Source organism: Anabas testudineus, chromosome 19 (genome assembly GCF_900324465.2).
Source record: "Anabas testudineus chromosome 19, fAnaTes1.2, whole genome shotgun sequence".
Taxonomy (NCBI): domain Eukaryota; kingdom Metazoa; phylum Chordata; class Actinopteri; order Anabantiformes; family Anabantidae; genus Anabas; species Anabas testudineus.
The window spans coordinates 17,111,022-17,128,339 of record NC_046628.1 but is presented as its reverse complement, the minus strand read 5'-3'; the positions used below and the strand labels follow the sequence as shown (position 1 = coordinate 17,128,339).

At 42.0% G+C, this 17,318-nt stretch overlaps 1 protein-coding gene across 1 annotated transcript; it reads right to left on the bottom strand.

Moving 5' to 3' along the window:
• Positions 1-8,846: 8,846 nt before the first annotated feature.
• LOC113156510 (stonustoxin subunit beta-like) lies at positions 8,847-12,493 on the bottom strand. Its single transcript, XM_026351711.1, has 3 exons — positions 12,403-12,493; positions 9,465-10,952; positions 8,847-9,388 (listed from the first exon to the last, which is right to left on the bottom strand). Exons 1-3 carry the CDS (start codon positions 12,491-12,493, stop codon positions 8,847-8,849), a joined length of 2,121 nt encoding a protein of 706 aa, XP_026207496.1.
• Positions 12,494-17,318: the final 4,825 nt, after the last annotated feature.

Genomic DNA, 17,318 nt, shown 5'->3' with positions numbered 1-17,318 from the left:
GGAATCACACTCGTTCCTGTGAGTTCAGCGTCCGTGCGTAAATTCAAAAGTGCTTCATTTTTCTCGCAGCAAAGGAACACGAGGTGGTTCTATAACATAACATCCTCTGCTTCATTTCATCAAGTGCAGATTCGTGTGTAGATACGTTGAGGTACAGATGCAGGAATCATGTGGGTTTCAGTGTGACAGCAGCGTGAAGCGGGATTTCTCTACAGTTCGGAGAGGTTGGACGATGCGCGGCGCAGGGACAGGAGATACCCGGAATCCGAGCAGGTTGCACTCTGATGAGTGTGATGTTTCTCCGCTCGGAACCCTTAAGCCTCCCACATGTTCACTTCTAACGTTGCGCTCAAGCATCAGGAGACGAGGCGCGCTGCCGCTCCGGTGTCACCGTGTGCGTAAAATCTTCCCGGCGCCGCATGGATGATTTCCCCAAAACGGAGACTGAGCTAAGTGTGTAAAATCAAAAACCAAAAGAGGTGCGGCGGGACAGGGAGACGTGATGGTTGGGGGACGGGGAGAGGGTGCATGGGGGAGTTTGGGGAGTAGTTGCAAGTAAAGGGGGAGATAAACTCCTCAGCTCGGCGGGAAAGGACACTCGAGGAGGCTCCGATTCGCTGGTGTCCCGGTACAGGAGAGGAGGAGGAGGAGGAGGAGAGGGCTGTGTTCACGACAGGATGCAGCCAGGGGAGTTTTCACCAAGTCAGCAGCAGCAGCAGCAGCAGCGAGTCTCACACTGACGCTGCTGCCTTCAAGGCTTTTTAAACACAGTGAAACGCAGCCTCTGCTGCAGCCCCCGCACTAACGAGCGTTAACGATGTCGTGTTCGTGTTTGTAGCTGATGATACACAGATTCGCATGATCTGCATGCGCATGTGACGTCACTGACCTTTCCCGTGATGTCATTCCAGGTGACCACCCCGCGGACTGTGGGAGCCACAGGACTGTTTTCTCTCAGCGGGAAGACGGAAGCTGAAGTTTACTACACTTGACCTTACAATTAAAGGATATTTCTTGCGAACGAATGAAACTCAGAAATGTCTTTTAATTGTTTGGCCAAGTCTAGTTCGGCTAAAGTGCTGAGATGACCCAGGTGCTGCTGATGGGTCCCCGACAGCTTCAGCACCACGCTGCAGCGGACAGCTCCTCTGGATTCAGCATGTACAGTGTTTAGAGCGCTGCTACGGAGGCCGAGAAGTGTCAAATGTAAATGTACAGGTATCTGATGAGTGAGGAAAAAATGGAAATACACTGATTAGTTGAAGGACATCACTGGAAACTTCATTTATTTTAATAATACATCGTATTAACACAATATTCACTATACAATTGAATAAATAAACTTGTTTTTTATTTTCACGTGATGTTGTCTTCTCTTCTGCACCAGTGTCATCAAATGAAATGAAGCAACATTAGGAGGGAATTGTAATTTTGCTTGTAGAGGAATAATTAAGAAGAAATAAGAAGAACAAATGAAGTTAAAAGATTCTGTCAAAAAGTAGAAATAGAAGTGACTCAGGCTTGTGGTGGCTCTCAATGCTCTGATATTCAGGGGAAGGAAGGTACACACTGACACAAACAAGCGTCAACAGAGCTGAGAAAAGAAAGTGAAAACAAACATTTGACTACAAATAGACAAAACGTGACGTTATGATATTTGATCACACAGAATAAACTGTGATTATATGTTACAGAGGACAAGAAAGCACAAAGGAAGACTGATAGAAAGTAGGTAAAGGTAAAAGGGAAAAACTAGAAACACAAGGAGGAAAAATATTAACAAACAACTAATGAAGAACAAACAAATACTGCAGGAGAAAATTAATAAAACTAAATCTAAAGGAACAAAAATGAAAGAGAAAACAGAATCGGTGTTGATGCAGGAAGCTGTAAATTTGGAAAAGCTACAAACATGAAAACACTGCAGAGCAGGAAGCTAAAAGTCACATATGAACAGAACCAGCAACAAAAAGCGAAGAGCAACAAGACACGAAGTGACTCTACAAACCACGAAGAACAGAGCTGGTGGTCGGGAGAGGACTCCAACACCTGCACGTCACTTCACTGTCGCTCACCTGCTGCTGCAGGATTATTTACTGTTCATCTCAAAACATTTTATCAACCTGATCTACGTCAACAGTCATTGATATAAAAACATCATAATTAAAGCCAATTAATACCTCACCATCTTTATCAATATGCTAATCAAATCTCATCTCAAAACAACAGTGCTGTGATTAGTTTGATGTTAGAAATTAATTATTAATATCAATAATTATTTTGTTTAGTTGTACAACTCATACAAATTATAACTGTATTTATTATATGTTCTGTCAAATAAATGATTTTATTTTATCATATTAGTTTGAAAATCACCACAAGGCTGAGATCCATGTTTTTACCCTGAATTCAGACCATATTAGATTGTGTAATACACACACACACACACACACACACACACACACACACCAGCTCACAGACCGAGTCACTGGTGTCCATTGGTGGAACATCACACCTCCTAATGGCATAAAGCTGTAACTGCAGGACTTTTACAGTGGAGCAGAGACAGACACAGAGGAAGTGAAAACATTCCCACTTATTTCCGATCATTTTCACGTCGGCTAATCTCAGTTCAACAGTTACACCGTGTTACTCCCAGAAGCAGCCTAATTAGTGGTTGAGGTCTGTTTTTGTTCATCTCATCCACTTGAACCAGGCTCCAGTAATGAAGAGCATCAGTTAGATCTTCGACTGGCAAATGTGCAAGCAGACAGAAAGAGAGAGAGGGTTTGACAATCTTCACATGCTGTCATCCAACTATCACTAACCCTAACCTTGATGGCTACTACTGCCTCTTACACAGATGAACATTCGATCATTTTGCTGATTTCTTAATTTTGATTTGCTCGTTGAAAATGACGACTTCTTCTTCTCTTTTACTGACATTTGGTCACTGGGCCTTCGGACTCTGCTGCCTCTCCACTTCGACACAGCTGACTGAGAACCTCTGCAGATGAATTATACTGAAAGTCAAAGGTGTACTGAATGAAGAGGAGAGATGAGAGGATGCCCCCCCTGTGGTCCTTCTGTGATGCTGACCACCCACTCATCCCCAAAGAGCAAAAGCTGTGGTGTCCTGACAGGTAGTCAGTAATCCAGGAGATGGTGGAGGGAGGACTAAGTGCTTCTCCTGCAGCGTCTCTCTCTCAGCAGGACCGAGAAATCAAAGAACATGATTCTCACAGTGCTGCCTGCTTTTATCCAGCTGAGGAAGAGGTCGCTGAGGCAGGTAGAAGATGTCTTCATCAACTCTGACCTGACAGGCTGACAGGCAAACAGCAGTGGGTCTAGAGAGCCGCACCAGGACCTGCATGATGTGGGATGTGAGGCAGGAAGTTCATGGAGAAATAACAAGTTGAACTTAATCCTTCTAGTTATTCTTTACATCCTATTAATCATGATTAATGGTAATGTGATGCTATTGAATTATCTATGATTATACACAAGCCCCCCCCCGATTTAGTCGTTCTATATAAAGACTGTTGTTTGTGTCTTTCTGCCTTTAAGCGCTCGTTCACACACTGAGTGAATCTGCCTCTGAACTCTAAGCAGATGTAGTAAATCTGGAGCTTCATTTATCGTCAATAAGATATAAATAAGATGAAGTGACTGAAGAGGGCGAAGCTACTTTCTCTGACGGAAAGTTCATCTTCAGCTCATCCCCTAAACCCGGCAGCCGAATCAATCTGGGGCCAAGAGGCACATGATGACACAGCTGATCGCACACAATAATCATCATCTCTCAATCATTTGCTATCATGTCAAACGTCAGCAAAGAAATCACCCGCTCATCCTGAAAAGAGTCCTCACCCTCCAAAAATAAACCTCCTCTTCGTTCGCTCCTTCCATCTGGTTTGTCGGCACTAACTCCAGTGTGGATGACAGACTAATTGCATCCTCATCTCTCTGCGGTTTAATGGGCTGTCAGGTAGCATCATTACACACTTTTATTGCTTCCCTGCACAATGCACATATTGACAATAACTGACAACGTGTGTGTGTTTTGGTGATGGAGGAAGGCGTGGGATCCTATACCTAAAAAAGTTTAAACTACTGTACATCAGCTGCACACTTTCACAATGTGTGACTGTCCTTCATGGGATAAAACAGCACGGTGGATTTTGGAAGATGCTTTATGTTGTTAAACATGTGATAATGTCTCCTGCTGAACCCTAATAAGGTCCTAAGAACTCAAACAGTTTGTACCAGTCGTTTTAAGATGTGTCTTGAATAAAATGTCCAACTAAATATACAGTAAGGTGCCAAAGTTCATTTTCTAATTAGCCATTCAGCTCAAAAGAGGCTACACTGAGGATGTAGATGAAGCACGTGATGAGACATCTAGACCTTTAAAAATGAATCAAGTGTAGTAAAACGTGTGCGTTTCTATTGTAGAAGAGCCTCCGAGGATCATTTGGCTGCCGACTGCACCTCATTGTTTCCTCAACCACCAACGGAGGATCAGCAATCAGCTTTCCAAACAGAGCAATAATGTTGTGCAGATTAGGCCGAGCCACAGGGCGCAGCAGACAGCTCAGATCACATCCATCAGCAGCGAGACGGCCGTCTGAAGCCGACTGCAATAAGACTTCAGAGCGGGACGTGTTTGTGTGCGTGTTTGTAGAGCTGGAAAGCAGCTATAAATATTCTCATCACTGTAACTGAGAAGAAAGAAATGATCGTGCTTTCACGTCAGGAAATGTTTTGATGACGTCCTGTATTCATCTATTTTTGGAAGAACCACGGGGCAGCTTGTCTTTGGGCTTTGACATCTTAGTTTTTCCATTTGAGTTTACTTTGGAAATCTGTGAAGAAGTAAGATCTGTGTGTCTGTTGAAGAGCAAACTTCCTCCACTTGGAACAACATTTAATAAAACTGAGATACAGAGTCAAAGTGAAACTGGGACTTCTGGGTTACAGTCCACATTCAAAATCCCACTGACATTTCTAATATGTCTAATAACACAGTCTCCAGCCTTTTAACACATTCCTCTTCAACAGTACGTCGAGGAACTAACTGACTGTGTTAAGTACAGTAGGTTTTACATTTTAGATCTACAGTTCCAGGCGGACTGGAAAGGTCCTGGCTCGGGGCAGAGATCTGTTTTATGGACAGTAGCTTGTCACTGATGTTTCACTGCCTGGTCATATTTGTATGTATATACGCAGATAGTTCTCGACACGTCCAGAAGAAACTGGAGTCAAACAACAGTAGATCGTGGTCGTGAAGCAACATCACAGGAAGGCTGTGACAGACTGTCAAGTTCACTGTGACCTCAGGTAAACGTCAAACTGTGGACTGTGTTTAAAATGCTTCTAAATCCAACACGGACATGTACAGAGAGTCTCTGTGGCTCTGACAGCACAGTGTCAGAGAGCTCTTCTCTGGTGTTGGTATCTATGCAGCAGCTGGATGAGGCTTATTAAAGTCTAATGGGACAGACTGCAATGCAGAATTCTTTGTCTCATTTCTGGTGCTGTGTGAAAGACTTCTCAGTGTGTGTGTGTTTGTACCTGCTGCAACATTTCTAACCAAGACAGAACATCAGCCATTAGCTTGGAGGCACAGCTAAACAAGAAAAAGAAAAAGAAAACCTTTCCATTCTTTCTAATAGCCAAGGTATTCATTAGATGGAAGAAGAAATCAACCTGACAAGCGAGACTTCAAGCTTTGTCCTGCTCCCTTCTTGTTTTCAATTTAAAAACTACTGCAGGATACAGCAGGATAAAGAGGAGCAGAGGAAATACTGTGGATATAGAAAAGAAATAAAATAATAAAAAGAAAGAAATGTTTACAGTATGTATGTGTTATAGGGTTCGTTAAAACAAACCCCTCTCCGTCTCTGTCTTGTCACCATGTCTCAGTCCTGTAAAACACCTTTTTGGAATATGACCCAATGTTGAAATTGTTGGACTTTATCAAGGAATTAAAATGATTTTGAGAATCCAAGAAGACGCTGGCGAGGACAGTGCCTCATCTTTATTTATGAGAGAAATGATTTTGTTTTTCTCTTTGCCTTCAGTCAAAGTTGTCCTTCAACTGAAGGCAAAAGCAACAGGTGGGGCTCAGCTGTCGACACGTCGACGCTTTCTGAGGTGTTTGTGTTGAAGTTTTCAGGCAGCTGAGGTCTGTGGGGATAGAACGATGAACACAAACCTGGTCTAAACACAAACAGGAGGACGACCACCGAGTCAGTGTCAGGGTTTAAACAAAGCACGTCTATAATGAGACACATTCACACACAGTAACAGCTGTAATAGTTCAGTGTGATCTGGTGGATTGGTGCTTAACACACGTTTGAACTTAAGGAGATATTCATTTCTAATGATTAAACAGAAGAGGTTAAAGGTCACCTGTGGAGCTTTTTTTAGTATTAAACCGATTCCAGTAGAAGTGTGACGGTGCCGGTCCAGATACAGCCCAACTCTGCTGCAGGGAACAGTGCTGCTCCACGCGTGACCATCATCACATGCGTAGACACACCCTTCCTTCTCACTGAAGTACCAGGATGTGTCATTTGATCTAAACCCAGCCTTTTTTTCCCGTCTCAGCTCTTTTGTCTGGAACAGTTTACACGAGCATCGTTTCTATAACATTTCCTCTCCTCCGCCTCCCACTAATGAATTAATGACATCCAACCCCTGAGGGGGATCAGGCTGTTTCTGCTGCTGTCCACACGCTGCCTTCTTGTTTCCAGAAGACAGAAAGAGTGAGGAGATTACCTGCAGCAACATGTGACTTGTTATCAAGTCGGTGTGAAGTCATAAATATCAGTAGTTATCTACTAATTTCTAAACATCTGAAATGAATCAGAAAGATAGATTGAAAAACTAATGACAACACAAAACATAGAAATAATTAGAAGTGTGTTGAGAACAATATGAAAAAGGCTCTGGAGTTCAGGGGTGTGATGTGATGCTGCTGTGACCTCTAACTATTTGTTCTTTGATTCTAGTGACCTTAGTGTTACACTGGCAGCTCGGTGTAGGAGGTCGTCTAAAAGACCTAAACAGCTGATCGTGGCTGATATACACAGTAAAAAGCAGAATATAATATCAGTTCAGTTGCCTCATTATGAGTTAGTCCCTTGTTTTCTGTAGTGTACCTGCAGACAGCTGAGACTGTTTATTTCCCTTCATATCCCAGTAGATTCACATTTGTTTCTGCCATGAGGCTGCATAGCAGGGATTGGGGTCATTTAGACATTAAATCCTCGACCCATTGTGTGTTACGTTTACCGTTACTGTCCCTCACATGAATACAGAAGATGACACCTGACTACAAAGATGCATCAGTGAGAACATAGGACAGGAGACTAAATGTAATAAATTGCATAGACAGTATACAAACCCCGGCACTTTGCCCGTTTGTCAGACATTCCCCAACTGCTTGTGGAACACATGTCGGTTTGGATCAAGGCAACATCGGGAGAAGCCTTCTGGCCCTCAGGATGTCAACCTGGACAGTCGGGCCAAATGCCTGCCTCCCGCCATTTGTTACAGGGAACCCACAAGGCCTTGAAGCCTGCGTGTTAATAAAGAAGATCTGAACAAAGGAGCAACTCAACAGCAGATTGTTGTTTCTCTCCACTGTTCTTGAATAGAAACTGCTATTATTGTGATTGTTCTATACTGTTTCCTTATCTCACATTGAAATGACCATATAATGCATTTTATTAGGTTTTACCCTGGAGCCTATTTTTAGTACTTTACTGTTATCAAGGTGGGAGCTCTACTAAAGTGAGATTACTAATATTATGTAAATCAGGTTGACATTGCTGCTATTGAATGTTAGTGGAAGCTTCATCTGAACTTTCCTCTAACTTAATTATTAACTATTGTCGATGTCACAACAATCAATATTATAATATTATAACAAAGGTTTATAAAAATAAACCTTAGTTATTAGATTATAAGTGTATTATAAGTTCTAAGTTTAATTCCTCGCTGGACAGGAAACAACCCAGAATCAACTCAGGACTCCACCTTATGGAATACTCTTCTCATGAAACACGTCAGACCTGTAGTACAGCTCCATAACAGAACACAGGGCAGAGTCCTGGTCTCGTTTGTACAGGTTCAGAACCACAAGGAGATCGTTCCAGAGTGGGACATTATATGAAACATCCAGAGAAAAAAATATGACCAACCAGAGCTTGAACCAATCATCACTTTATTAATAATTGTTTAAAACCAACAGAAGTTCACGCTCACAAGAATTTCATGACGGCTTACAGAGTTTGATCAAAGACGGAAGTTAGAAACTGAACCACTAACGCTGTTAATAAACAAGCGAGTATAAAATTTCACAAACATTCTGAAACTAGATAAAAACCTAAAAACAAACACTACACAAAGTCCTGTGTTTACACCTAAAAACCCACTCCCACTTCTGATTTTATCTTAACTTTAAAGAACAAATAAAACATCATGGATATTTACAAAGAAAAAAGTCTGATATCAACCAACAACACACCACATCTAATCTACATCCCATTACATTTAAAGGCAATTATTCCCACCAGTAAAATGCTAAATTACATTTCAATTAATTAGAAGCAAAAAAAACGTCCATGTTATCTACTCCCACACAGTTAGCGGTTAAACCTGTGTGTATGCATGTCGCCCTCCTATGGTCATGGATCTGTATTTAATGTGCAGGAATCAAAATAAATGAAAGCCATGAAACTGCATTGGTGGAAACACAACAGATAGTTATTGCTGTTCATAACCACAGAATAATCATTGAAAGCAGAGAATGTAAACACAACTGCAGAGAGCTGTAATTACACTGGACACAGTGAAGCGTAGTTGGTGAAGTGGTAAATCCAGAAGCCGGGGTAAACGACCTCAGTGAATTTGGCGTGGAAGGTGTAGAGGTGTCTTAACGTGTTGGAGGTGACACTGTAGAAGGTCAGAGTGCCACCAGGCCAGTCCAGGTACACCCCAACTTTGTTGCATCCAGTAGGAGGAACCGGTCCATTCCACACCTGACCATCGTGCCATGCATTGAGACACCCTTGCTTTTCACCAAAGAACCAGGATATGTCATTGGATCCAAGGCCACTCTCCTTGCCATCTTTCTTCCTTTCAATTCTTTGGTATGTAACTGCCACACCAACATCATTCTTATAACATTTACTCCACTCTACCTCCCAGTAATGACGCCCAGTCAGGCCCTCTGTGCACAGGACCTGTGGACGTGGATCAAACCTCTCTGGGAGATCCGGATATTTCTGCTGCTCTCCACATGTTGCCTTCTTGTTTCCTTCAGATAGACTGAGCCAGGTGCTTGCAGTTCTGGGATCCAGGTTGAGATCACAGGCATCTAAAGGCCAGACAAAAACACTGTTACTAGGCATCTACATGAACAAGTTTAATATAGTTGAGCTTTGAATACTTACACCAGATCAAATCCCTTCGGTCTGTCACGGTCTTCACGTCAGGGATGTTAGATTGTGTGAAATCATCGGTGATCAGGATGCCGTCCTTGTAATGGTAGATGGTGGCACCCCTGTATTTCTTATTAGGTACAACTGCTATAAGGAAAGTGAACCTGCTGTTGTTTCTCAGTGTGTTGGTGAAATCCCGGAAAGCTTTGGATTTTTCTCTGATTCTGATTAAAACTTCCTCTGAGGCGTACCATTGGTCTTCTGCTGGTACAGGGACCTTTTCATCACTCTGTAACCCGTGTGAATGTAAGTACTTGGTCATATGGTTGAGGTAGGGGTCCTCACGTTCCACAGAGGTGAAAACAAAGCACAGAGCATGATCGACACCTGGAGCCAGTATCTCTCTGTCTAACTCTGACTGATTTGGGACCATTTTTGCCTTTGTTCCTGCCATCATCTCAACACAGGATCTGATGGAGGTGATTTCTCTTTCTCTGCCTTTCATCCAGTTGTTTAAGTTGTCATAACTGAATGGTGACATCTCCCGGTCCTCAAACAGCTTTTCCACTGAAACCTCATCTTCTTCACCTGCACGAATCAAAGGAAATTTCTTCTCCATGGTGAGTTGGAGCTTAGATTTGTAATCTTTACATAGTTTTTGGAAATTCCTCAACCTTTTGGAAATCTGAGGCACATTCTCTACCACTTTTTCTTCCAGAGAATCGTTGCATCTCATCTCTGCTTGCCCTACCTCTTCTAGAGCATTCTCAGCTTTCCTCACTAGTCCAATGCTGATATTACCCTGAAGCTCAACAGCTGTGGAATCAAATTTCTTGAGCGGCGTCAGCCAGACCTTCAGTGGAACAGCAATGTCTTGCTTTTCTCCCAGGAGCTTTGGAAGTTGTGTGTAGGTCTTTACTGCATCTTCAAACGTTGCAGGGTTGCTTTGAAGAATGAAGTCACCATAGAATTTGCAGGAGAATTGGTTAGTCAGGGCTTTTTCCTCATCAGTCAACTTGACGCTAACTTTCCCCTCAACATCTAATGCAGGAATCTTCTTTATCACAGCTTGCATGCTGCCCCGGATGTCCTGAACGCTGCTAGAGTCTAATTTCTGGCTGTCAAACACAAAGAAAGCATGGGCCCCATAGAGGATGCCAGTGACAACATGTGTTGCGGATTCCTTATGCATGATGTTGGTATTTAGCATGTTCTTGGCCTCTTGATGAGTCATTGACAACTGTTCGAAGGCGGTGGTAGCTTTGTACTGAAGTGTCACTCTGCTCTGATTCTTGAATTTTTTCTGATCATTCAGATACTTGGCAGAACCTTCAACCTGAATCAATCCACCGAGGAAACTGGCCTTCAGAGATGCGTCAACATCAAGCAAAGACGACTTGGATTCAATGGAATCAGATGCAGTAATTTCAAATGCACTGCTGTGCTGAGCGTGCCTAGACCTGTTTTCTTGGAGTGTTTTTTTATCCCACAGAGTGAAGCCTGTGAAAAAACAAAAGTAATATCAACCTGTAAGTAGAGGGTTAACATAGTTTTGATTAAATCTTTCACTCCCTGAACTGTGATTTGAGTGCGTGTTAAAAAGCTAACAGTGAAGCTAACTTCAAATTGTTTTACAGTGGAGTCCAAAGGTTTGAAATCACAAATATGATATTTATACTTTATATAAACCTATAAAATGATTATCAAAGATGATGGATGAGATTTCCAGACAACCCACTTCTCACAGAATCTCCCACAAATCCTTTGTGACTCTCTGAGGCCTGCATATGATTTACAATATGCCAGAAACAGATATTTAGATTGTCCTAAGTGCTCTGGTGATAAAGCTTGAGGTGATCTTGGATTTGCATGCGGGCTAGAAGGGAAACATCCAGGTTTCCATTTGGCAAATTCACTTAAGCCTTATGGCTAGAATTCAAAATCTGACATTCCAAATGGAAAGAAATATATCTGTGTTATGGTGTCATGTAACCATAATCTGGCCACTTCAGCTTTGCCATGTTTAATGGAATCATGTCTTTTAATTTCATTTAACACTCTGGTTAGCAGGTAACAACTATGAGCTCAGTGCTCCACTCTGTGACAAAATAAACAGAAACCTTAGATCTTTATCGAAATGTGATTTTGGGACTTTCGAATGTCGAGGGTGATTTGACTGCACTTCTGAATTGTCTTCACCCTTAGTTTAGACTTACAGGCTGATGCTGTAAGGCTGTAAGGCTGCACTCTGCTCCCAGTGCACCTCTGTAGCTACAGCATACTGTATGTTGCTAGTCTACTGTAAGTACCAATGATCACATACAGTAGTAGGAGCTAAGGTACTGTACATTTTCCTTCATGTTGGTTTAATGTTTACACATTTTCTTCAACAAGACAAATAAGCAGACAGATTACAAATGTAAGCATTAATACAAACCATACCACCTACAAAAAAAAAACAGCTGTATTTCACAAGGGGATACTCTAGGTGCATAGACTGACAATCCTGATATTGCATGAGGAAAAGCCATGTGACTATATTATGTGACAAATTAAAGAGCATGAAAAGCAACTGTATCTGGTAATGTAACAGATGTTGAGGAAGACAGTGATGTTAATATGTAGGGGATAAAGACCTTTTACATGCTCTGAATCCGTTTTCTATCCTGTAATGGTCCTAAAGTAAAATGTACACACACACACAATAGCTGTGCTGCAGCTTCCACAGTTTACATTGGTTCATTTCATTTCATTGTGATGATGGTGGACGTCTTATACAGAGGTAATGTTGTGTCATTTTGTTTTAGTTATTATAAGTTATTTCATGATGTCGTCTCAGCAAAAACATAAAAAAAACATTTGTTTGTTGATGTGTCCTCTCCAAGTGTAAAAGAAAGGATTCAATGAACAACTTAATTCAAATCAAGTACCATGTATGTTTAGATTTTACCTGTGTGCAGTTCATCTTTGCGAGCATCATACAGCATCCCAAGGGTGAAAGGTCGTCCCAGGGCAGCCACCATGATCTGATCTGATGCCATGTCTCAACCTGAGGTTAAACATCCAACATGTCAAACCGACACCATATTCACACCACATCTTTCTCTCTGTGCACACATTGGAGTTTCACTCTAATAATATCAAACAGACCGGCATCATTCTCACCTGTTCTCATCTGATGAAGTAGTGTAGTCAGCTGACTGGTGGATGAGTCTTCTTCACTCCTAGTTGGAGCTTCCTGTCTGATGTTCTGTGTTGTTGCACATGTACTTATATATGTTTAACCCCTCCCACTCTCCCCACTAACCTGGCACACCTTCAGTTTTTTCATGTTCAGATATGTTTCATGCGAAATAATTAAACTGGGAGATAATGAGCTAGTTATCTTTTTGCCAGCTATGTTGTATAATTTCTGTGAACTCTGCCAAGTTTTATATGTGTGGTTTTATGGGGAATCAGGTTTAAGCAGAGTACTGAGTGAATCATTGAGTAACCATCTCAAAATAGAGTCATATTTATGAGTAGTGAGTAGTAATTGTTTGATGGAAAAACATTCCTCCAACAGCTAAAATGCCGGGTGAGCATCTCGTCTTTGTAGCTCTTAAAAAAGGTCATTTGTTCAAACCCTGACACACTTTTACTAACCTGACTCTAAGGTGATTTTTTTTTTTTTTATGTAATAAATAAATGAATAAGTCTAATGTTTTTATTTGACTGGGTTCCCTTAATGTTGTTTTTGGACATAAATGAAATGATCACTAGCAGCATCATTAGTTTAATTCAATTCAATTTTATTTGTATAGCACCAATTCTCACCAGAAGTCATCTCAAGGCACTTTACAGTGTTTAAGGTTTAAGACCCTACAGAGAATAATTATACCAAAAAATCATACAGAAAACCCAACAATCCCATTTGAGCAAGCTTTAGGCAACAGTGGAGAGGAAAAACTCCCTTTAGAAGAAGAAACCTCCAGCAGAACCAGGCTCTTAGTGGGCGGCCATCTGCCTCGACCGGTTGGGGTGAGTGGAAAGAGAAGAGAGAAAAGAACAGCAGGCAAAAGGACAACAACAAGCATCAAGAAACATTGGGCACTGGATTCTGGAGATGTACAGCTCCAGGAGAGAGGGAGACAGAGAGGAGGAAACACAACTACAGGAGAGAGAAGACACAAAGTTAATGACATTAAATGGTGGAATTTGAATGGAGAGAGGAGAGGACCTCAGTGTGTCAGTAGAGGTCCCCCAGCAGACTAAGCTATAGCAGCAGAACTAAGAGATGGTTCAGAGTCACCTGATCCATCTCTAACTATAAGTTTTATAAAAAAGGAAAGTTTTAAGTCTAGTTAAATGTAAAGAGGGTGTCTGCCTCCCGAACCTGAACTGGGAGCTGGTTCCACAGGAGAGGGGCTTGGTAGCTAAAGGCTCTGCCTCCCATTCTACATCTGGAAACTCTAGGAACCACAAGTAAACCTGCAGTCTAAGAACGTAGAGTTCTGCTTGGAAGATATGGACCTATGAGGACTTTAAGATAAGATGGAGCCTGATTACATTTACATTTAGTCATTTATCAGACGCTTTTATCCAAAGCGACTAACAAGTGAGGAACAAGGCAAGCAAACAAAATCTAAGTCAAGGAGAAAAAACATCAAAGCAAAGTGCTATCAAAAAAGTGTTTCTGTTTCAAGAGATGCGAGTACAAAAAGCAGAAAAATGTTTTTTTCTTTTTTTTTTTTCTTTAAGTGCAAAGGAAGATGATGAAGAGTTCTGTTTTCAGCAGTTTTTTAAATATTAAAGTGAGGTGGCTGAGCGTGCAGAGATAGGCAGCTCATTCCACCATCGTGGGATCACTGAGCTGAACAGTTTTCCTTGGTGTCGACTGTGTGGTGCTGGTACCACCGGACGTCGTTCACTGGTTGAGCGCAGTGGACGGGAGGGGATATAGACCTGAATGATTGATTTGAGATAAGATGGAGCTGTGGAGTTACCCACTCTGTAGGCAAGAGACAGAGCTTTAAACTTGACCCTTGCAGCCACAGGAAGCCAATGCAAAGATCTGAAGAGCGGTGTGACATGAGATGTTTTAGGTTGATTGAAAATGAGGCGTGCTGCTGCATTTTGGATCATCTGGAGGGGTTTGGTCGTGGATGCCGGTAAACCCATCAGCAGTGCATTGCAGTAATCCAGGCGAGATAAGATCAACGCCTGTACAATGAGTTCGGTCGTGTACTCCGTCAGGTAGGATCTGATCTTTCTGATGTTGTGGAGGGCATATCTACACAACCCAGAGACTGTGGCGATGCGTTCCGTGAAGGTCAGCTGGTCATCAATGATGACCCCAAGGTTTCTGGCCGTCTTAGCGGGGGCAATCACCGCAGATCCAATGTTAATGCTGATGTTGTGTTGAGTTGAAGGTCTGGCGGGGAAGAATAGGACTTCAGTCTTGGGAATGTTAAATTGAAGGTGTCTTTTTCTCATCCAGGCAGAGATGTCAGAGAGACAGGCAGAGATCCGAGATGAGACAGTTGAGTCATCCGGCGGAAAGGACAGGAAGAGTTGTGTGTCATCCGCATAGCAGTGATAAGAAAAGCCATGAGAATGGATGATAGAGCCTAGAGAAGAAGTATAGATTGAAAAAAAGAAGAGGACCAAGGACTGAGCCCTGCGGTACACCGGTGGAGAGGTTATGAGAGTCGGAGACACGCCCCTGCCAGGATACCTTGAAGGTTCGTTCGGACAAGTATGACCAAAGCCAGACTAAAGCTGATCCAGAGATGCCCAAGTCTGAGAGTGCAGTCATGAGAATCTGATGGTTCACAGTGTCAAAGGCTGCAGATAGGTCTAATAGAATAAGGATAGAAGAGTTACCTGCAGCTTTAGCCACCTGTAGGGATTCTACAACAGTCAGAAGTGCCGTTTCTGTGGAGTGACCACCCTTGAAGCCAGACTGATTGACATCAAGGAGGTTTTTCCGGGAAATATAATTATAATAATAAATTTATTTATAGAGCACTTTTCTAAACATATGTTACAAAGTGCTTCACAAGACAGACAAGAAACACATGTAGCCCAACAAGATCAACTTGAGCAAGCACTAGGCAAACAGTGGAGAGGAAAAACTCCCCCTAGGGGAAGAAACCTCCAGCAGAACCAGGCTCAAGTTAAACGGCCATCTGCCTCGACTGGTTGGGGAGCAGGAAACAGCTATACAAACAAAACAATAATACAAACAACTACCACATCGGTCCTTGGGGAGACCAGTTCCAACGTAAAGACATTGTAATCTAATGGAGAGTCTTCCCAAGGACAGATTTGTTTTAGCTTACAGAAGATCGCAAAAGGCTCGCCGGTAGAGGTATGTTTTAAGGAGAGTTTTAAAAGATGTTACTGAGTCAGCTGATCTTGAATGAAAGAAGAGAGACCGGTCTGTAGTTCTCCACAAGGGAGGGAACCAGAGAAGGTTTCTTCAACAGTGGAGTAATCAGGGCCTGCTTGAACGAGGTGGGAAAGGTGCCTGTTATGAAAGAGGTGTTGATGATCTGTGTAATGGCTGGTATTAGTGTTGGTGCGATAGCTTGAAGAAGAGTAGAGGGGATCGGATCCAGAGAGCAGGTGGTCGGGCGATTCGAGAGGAGGATACATCGTCCTCTGTCAGTGCTGAAAACGAGAAGTGAGATGCATCATCGGACTTAGTAAGCAGGATGTCATTGTCAGGAGGAGAGAACTGGTAGCTGATGGCTGCCACCTTGTTGGTAAAAAAGGAAGCAAAGTCATACTAATTTGTGTGCCTTTGTTAGGGTCAAAGGTGTGACTGCTCAGTGATTACTAAGCTGAAATTACCACCAACAAGACCAAAACTCTCTAACTACAGTTCTTAACACTTATTGAAATAGACTGACAAACAGGCTAAATCAGCAGACTAGAGAGAAATGACACAAGCTCTGCTACCTCTGAAACTAACAAACAAATTTCAAACAACCCTTACTTATTCAGTAGATCTCCTGTCCTAGTTTGGTGCTTGTCCTGATTATTAAGTGATTTATAAGTGAGGAGAAGTGTTTTTTACTCTATTCTGGATTTTACAGGGAGCTAATGGAGAGAAGATAACGTAGGAGAACTATGATCTCTCTTGCTAATTCCAGTCAGTTAAAGTTTTCTTTTTATTCAGTTCTTTGGTTTGTCTGACTCTCAGTCTCTGGGCTGAAAAGATAATCTGCATTGTGTTTCTTGTTATGGAGAACAGGACGACTGCTGTCTTGCCGACTGGTTTATTATCGCATCTGTATAAAATAAAAACAGAACAGCAACTTCATACGACCGGTCTCTCACATGCACACCTTTAAAAAAAGGAACGACCGCATGCTCCACAATCCTAGCTTGCGAACGGCTAACTTTAGCATTTCATTCTAGTGCTGTCCAGTCCTACAAACATACATAAATAAATACTGACGCTTAGACAAGAATAATACAATTCGTTACCGTCGAAATGCAAGTTTAGAACTGTCATTTATCATTAACATGTTTTAACATATTTACGGGAGCACCCTCATAAGTTGACCTAACCTCAGCGAGGCTTCAAGAAGACTGAGGAAAGGAGCGCGACTTAACCGGAAATGACCTCGCTAAAAGGTCAGAGGTCACATAAAGAAAATAAATTCAGAAAATAAAAATTCCCTCAAAATAAAAATCACATATACTATGCACATAATACAAAAATATAACATAGAACAAAAACAATGGATGGATAATTGGTGAAATATAAAACACCTTAATGCACATGCTACACAAAGATTTTATTTCATTTAGGTTCTGATTTCCTCACTAGTAGTAAAAGTGTTGTGGCTATGGTCTCCTATAGAAATGTTGCAA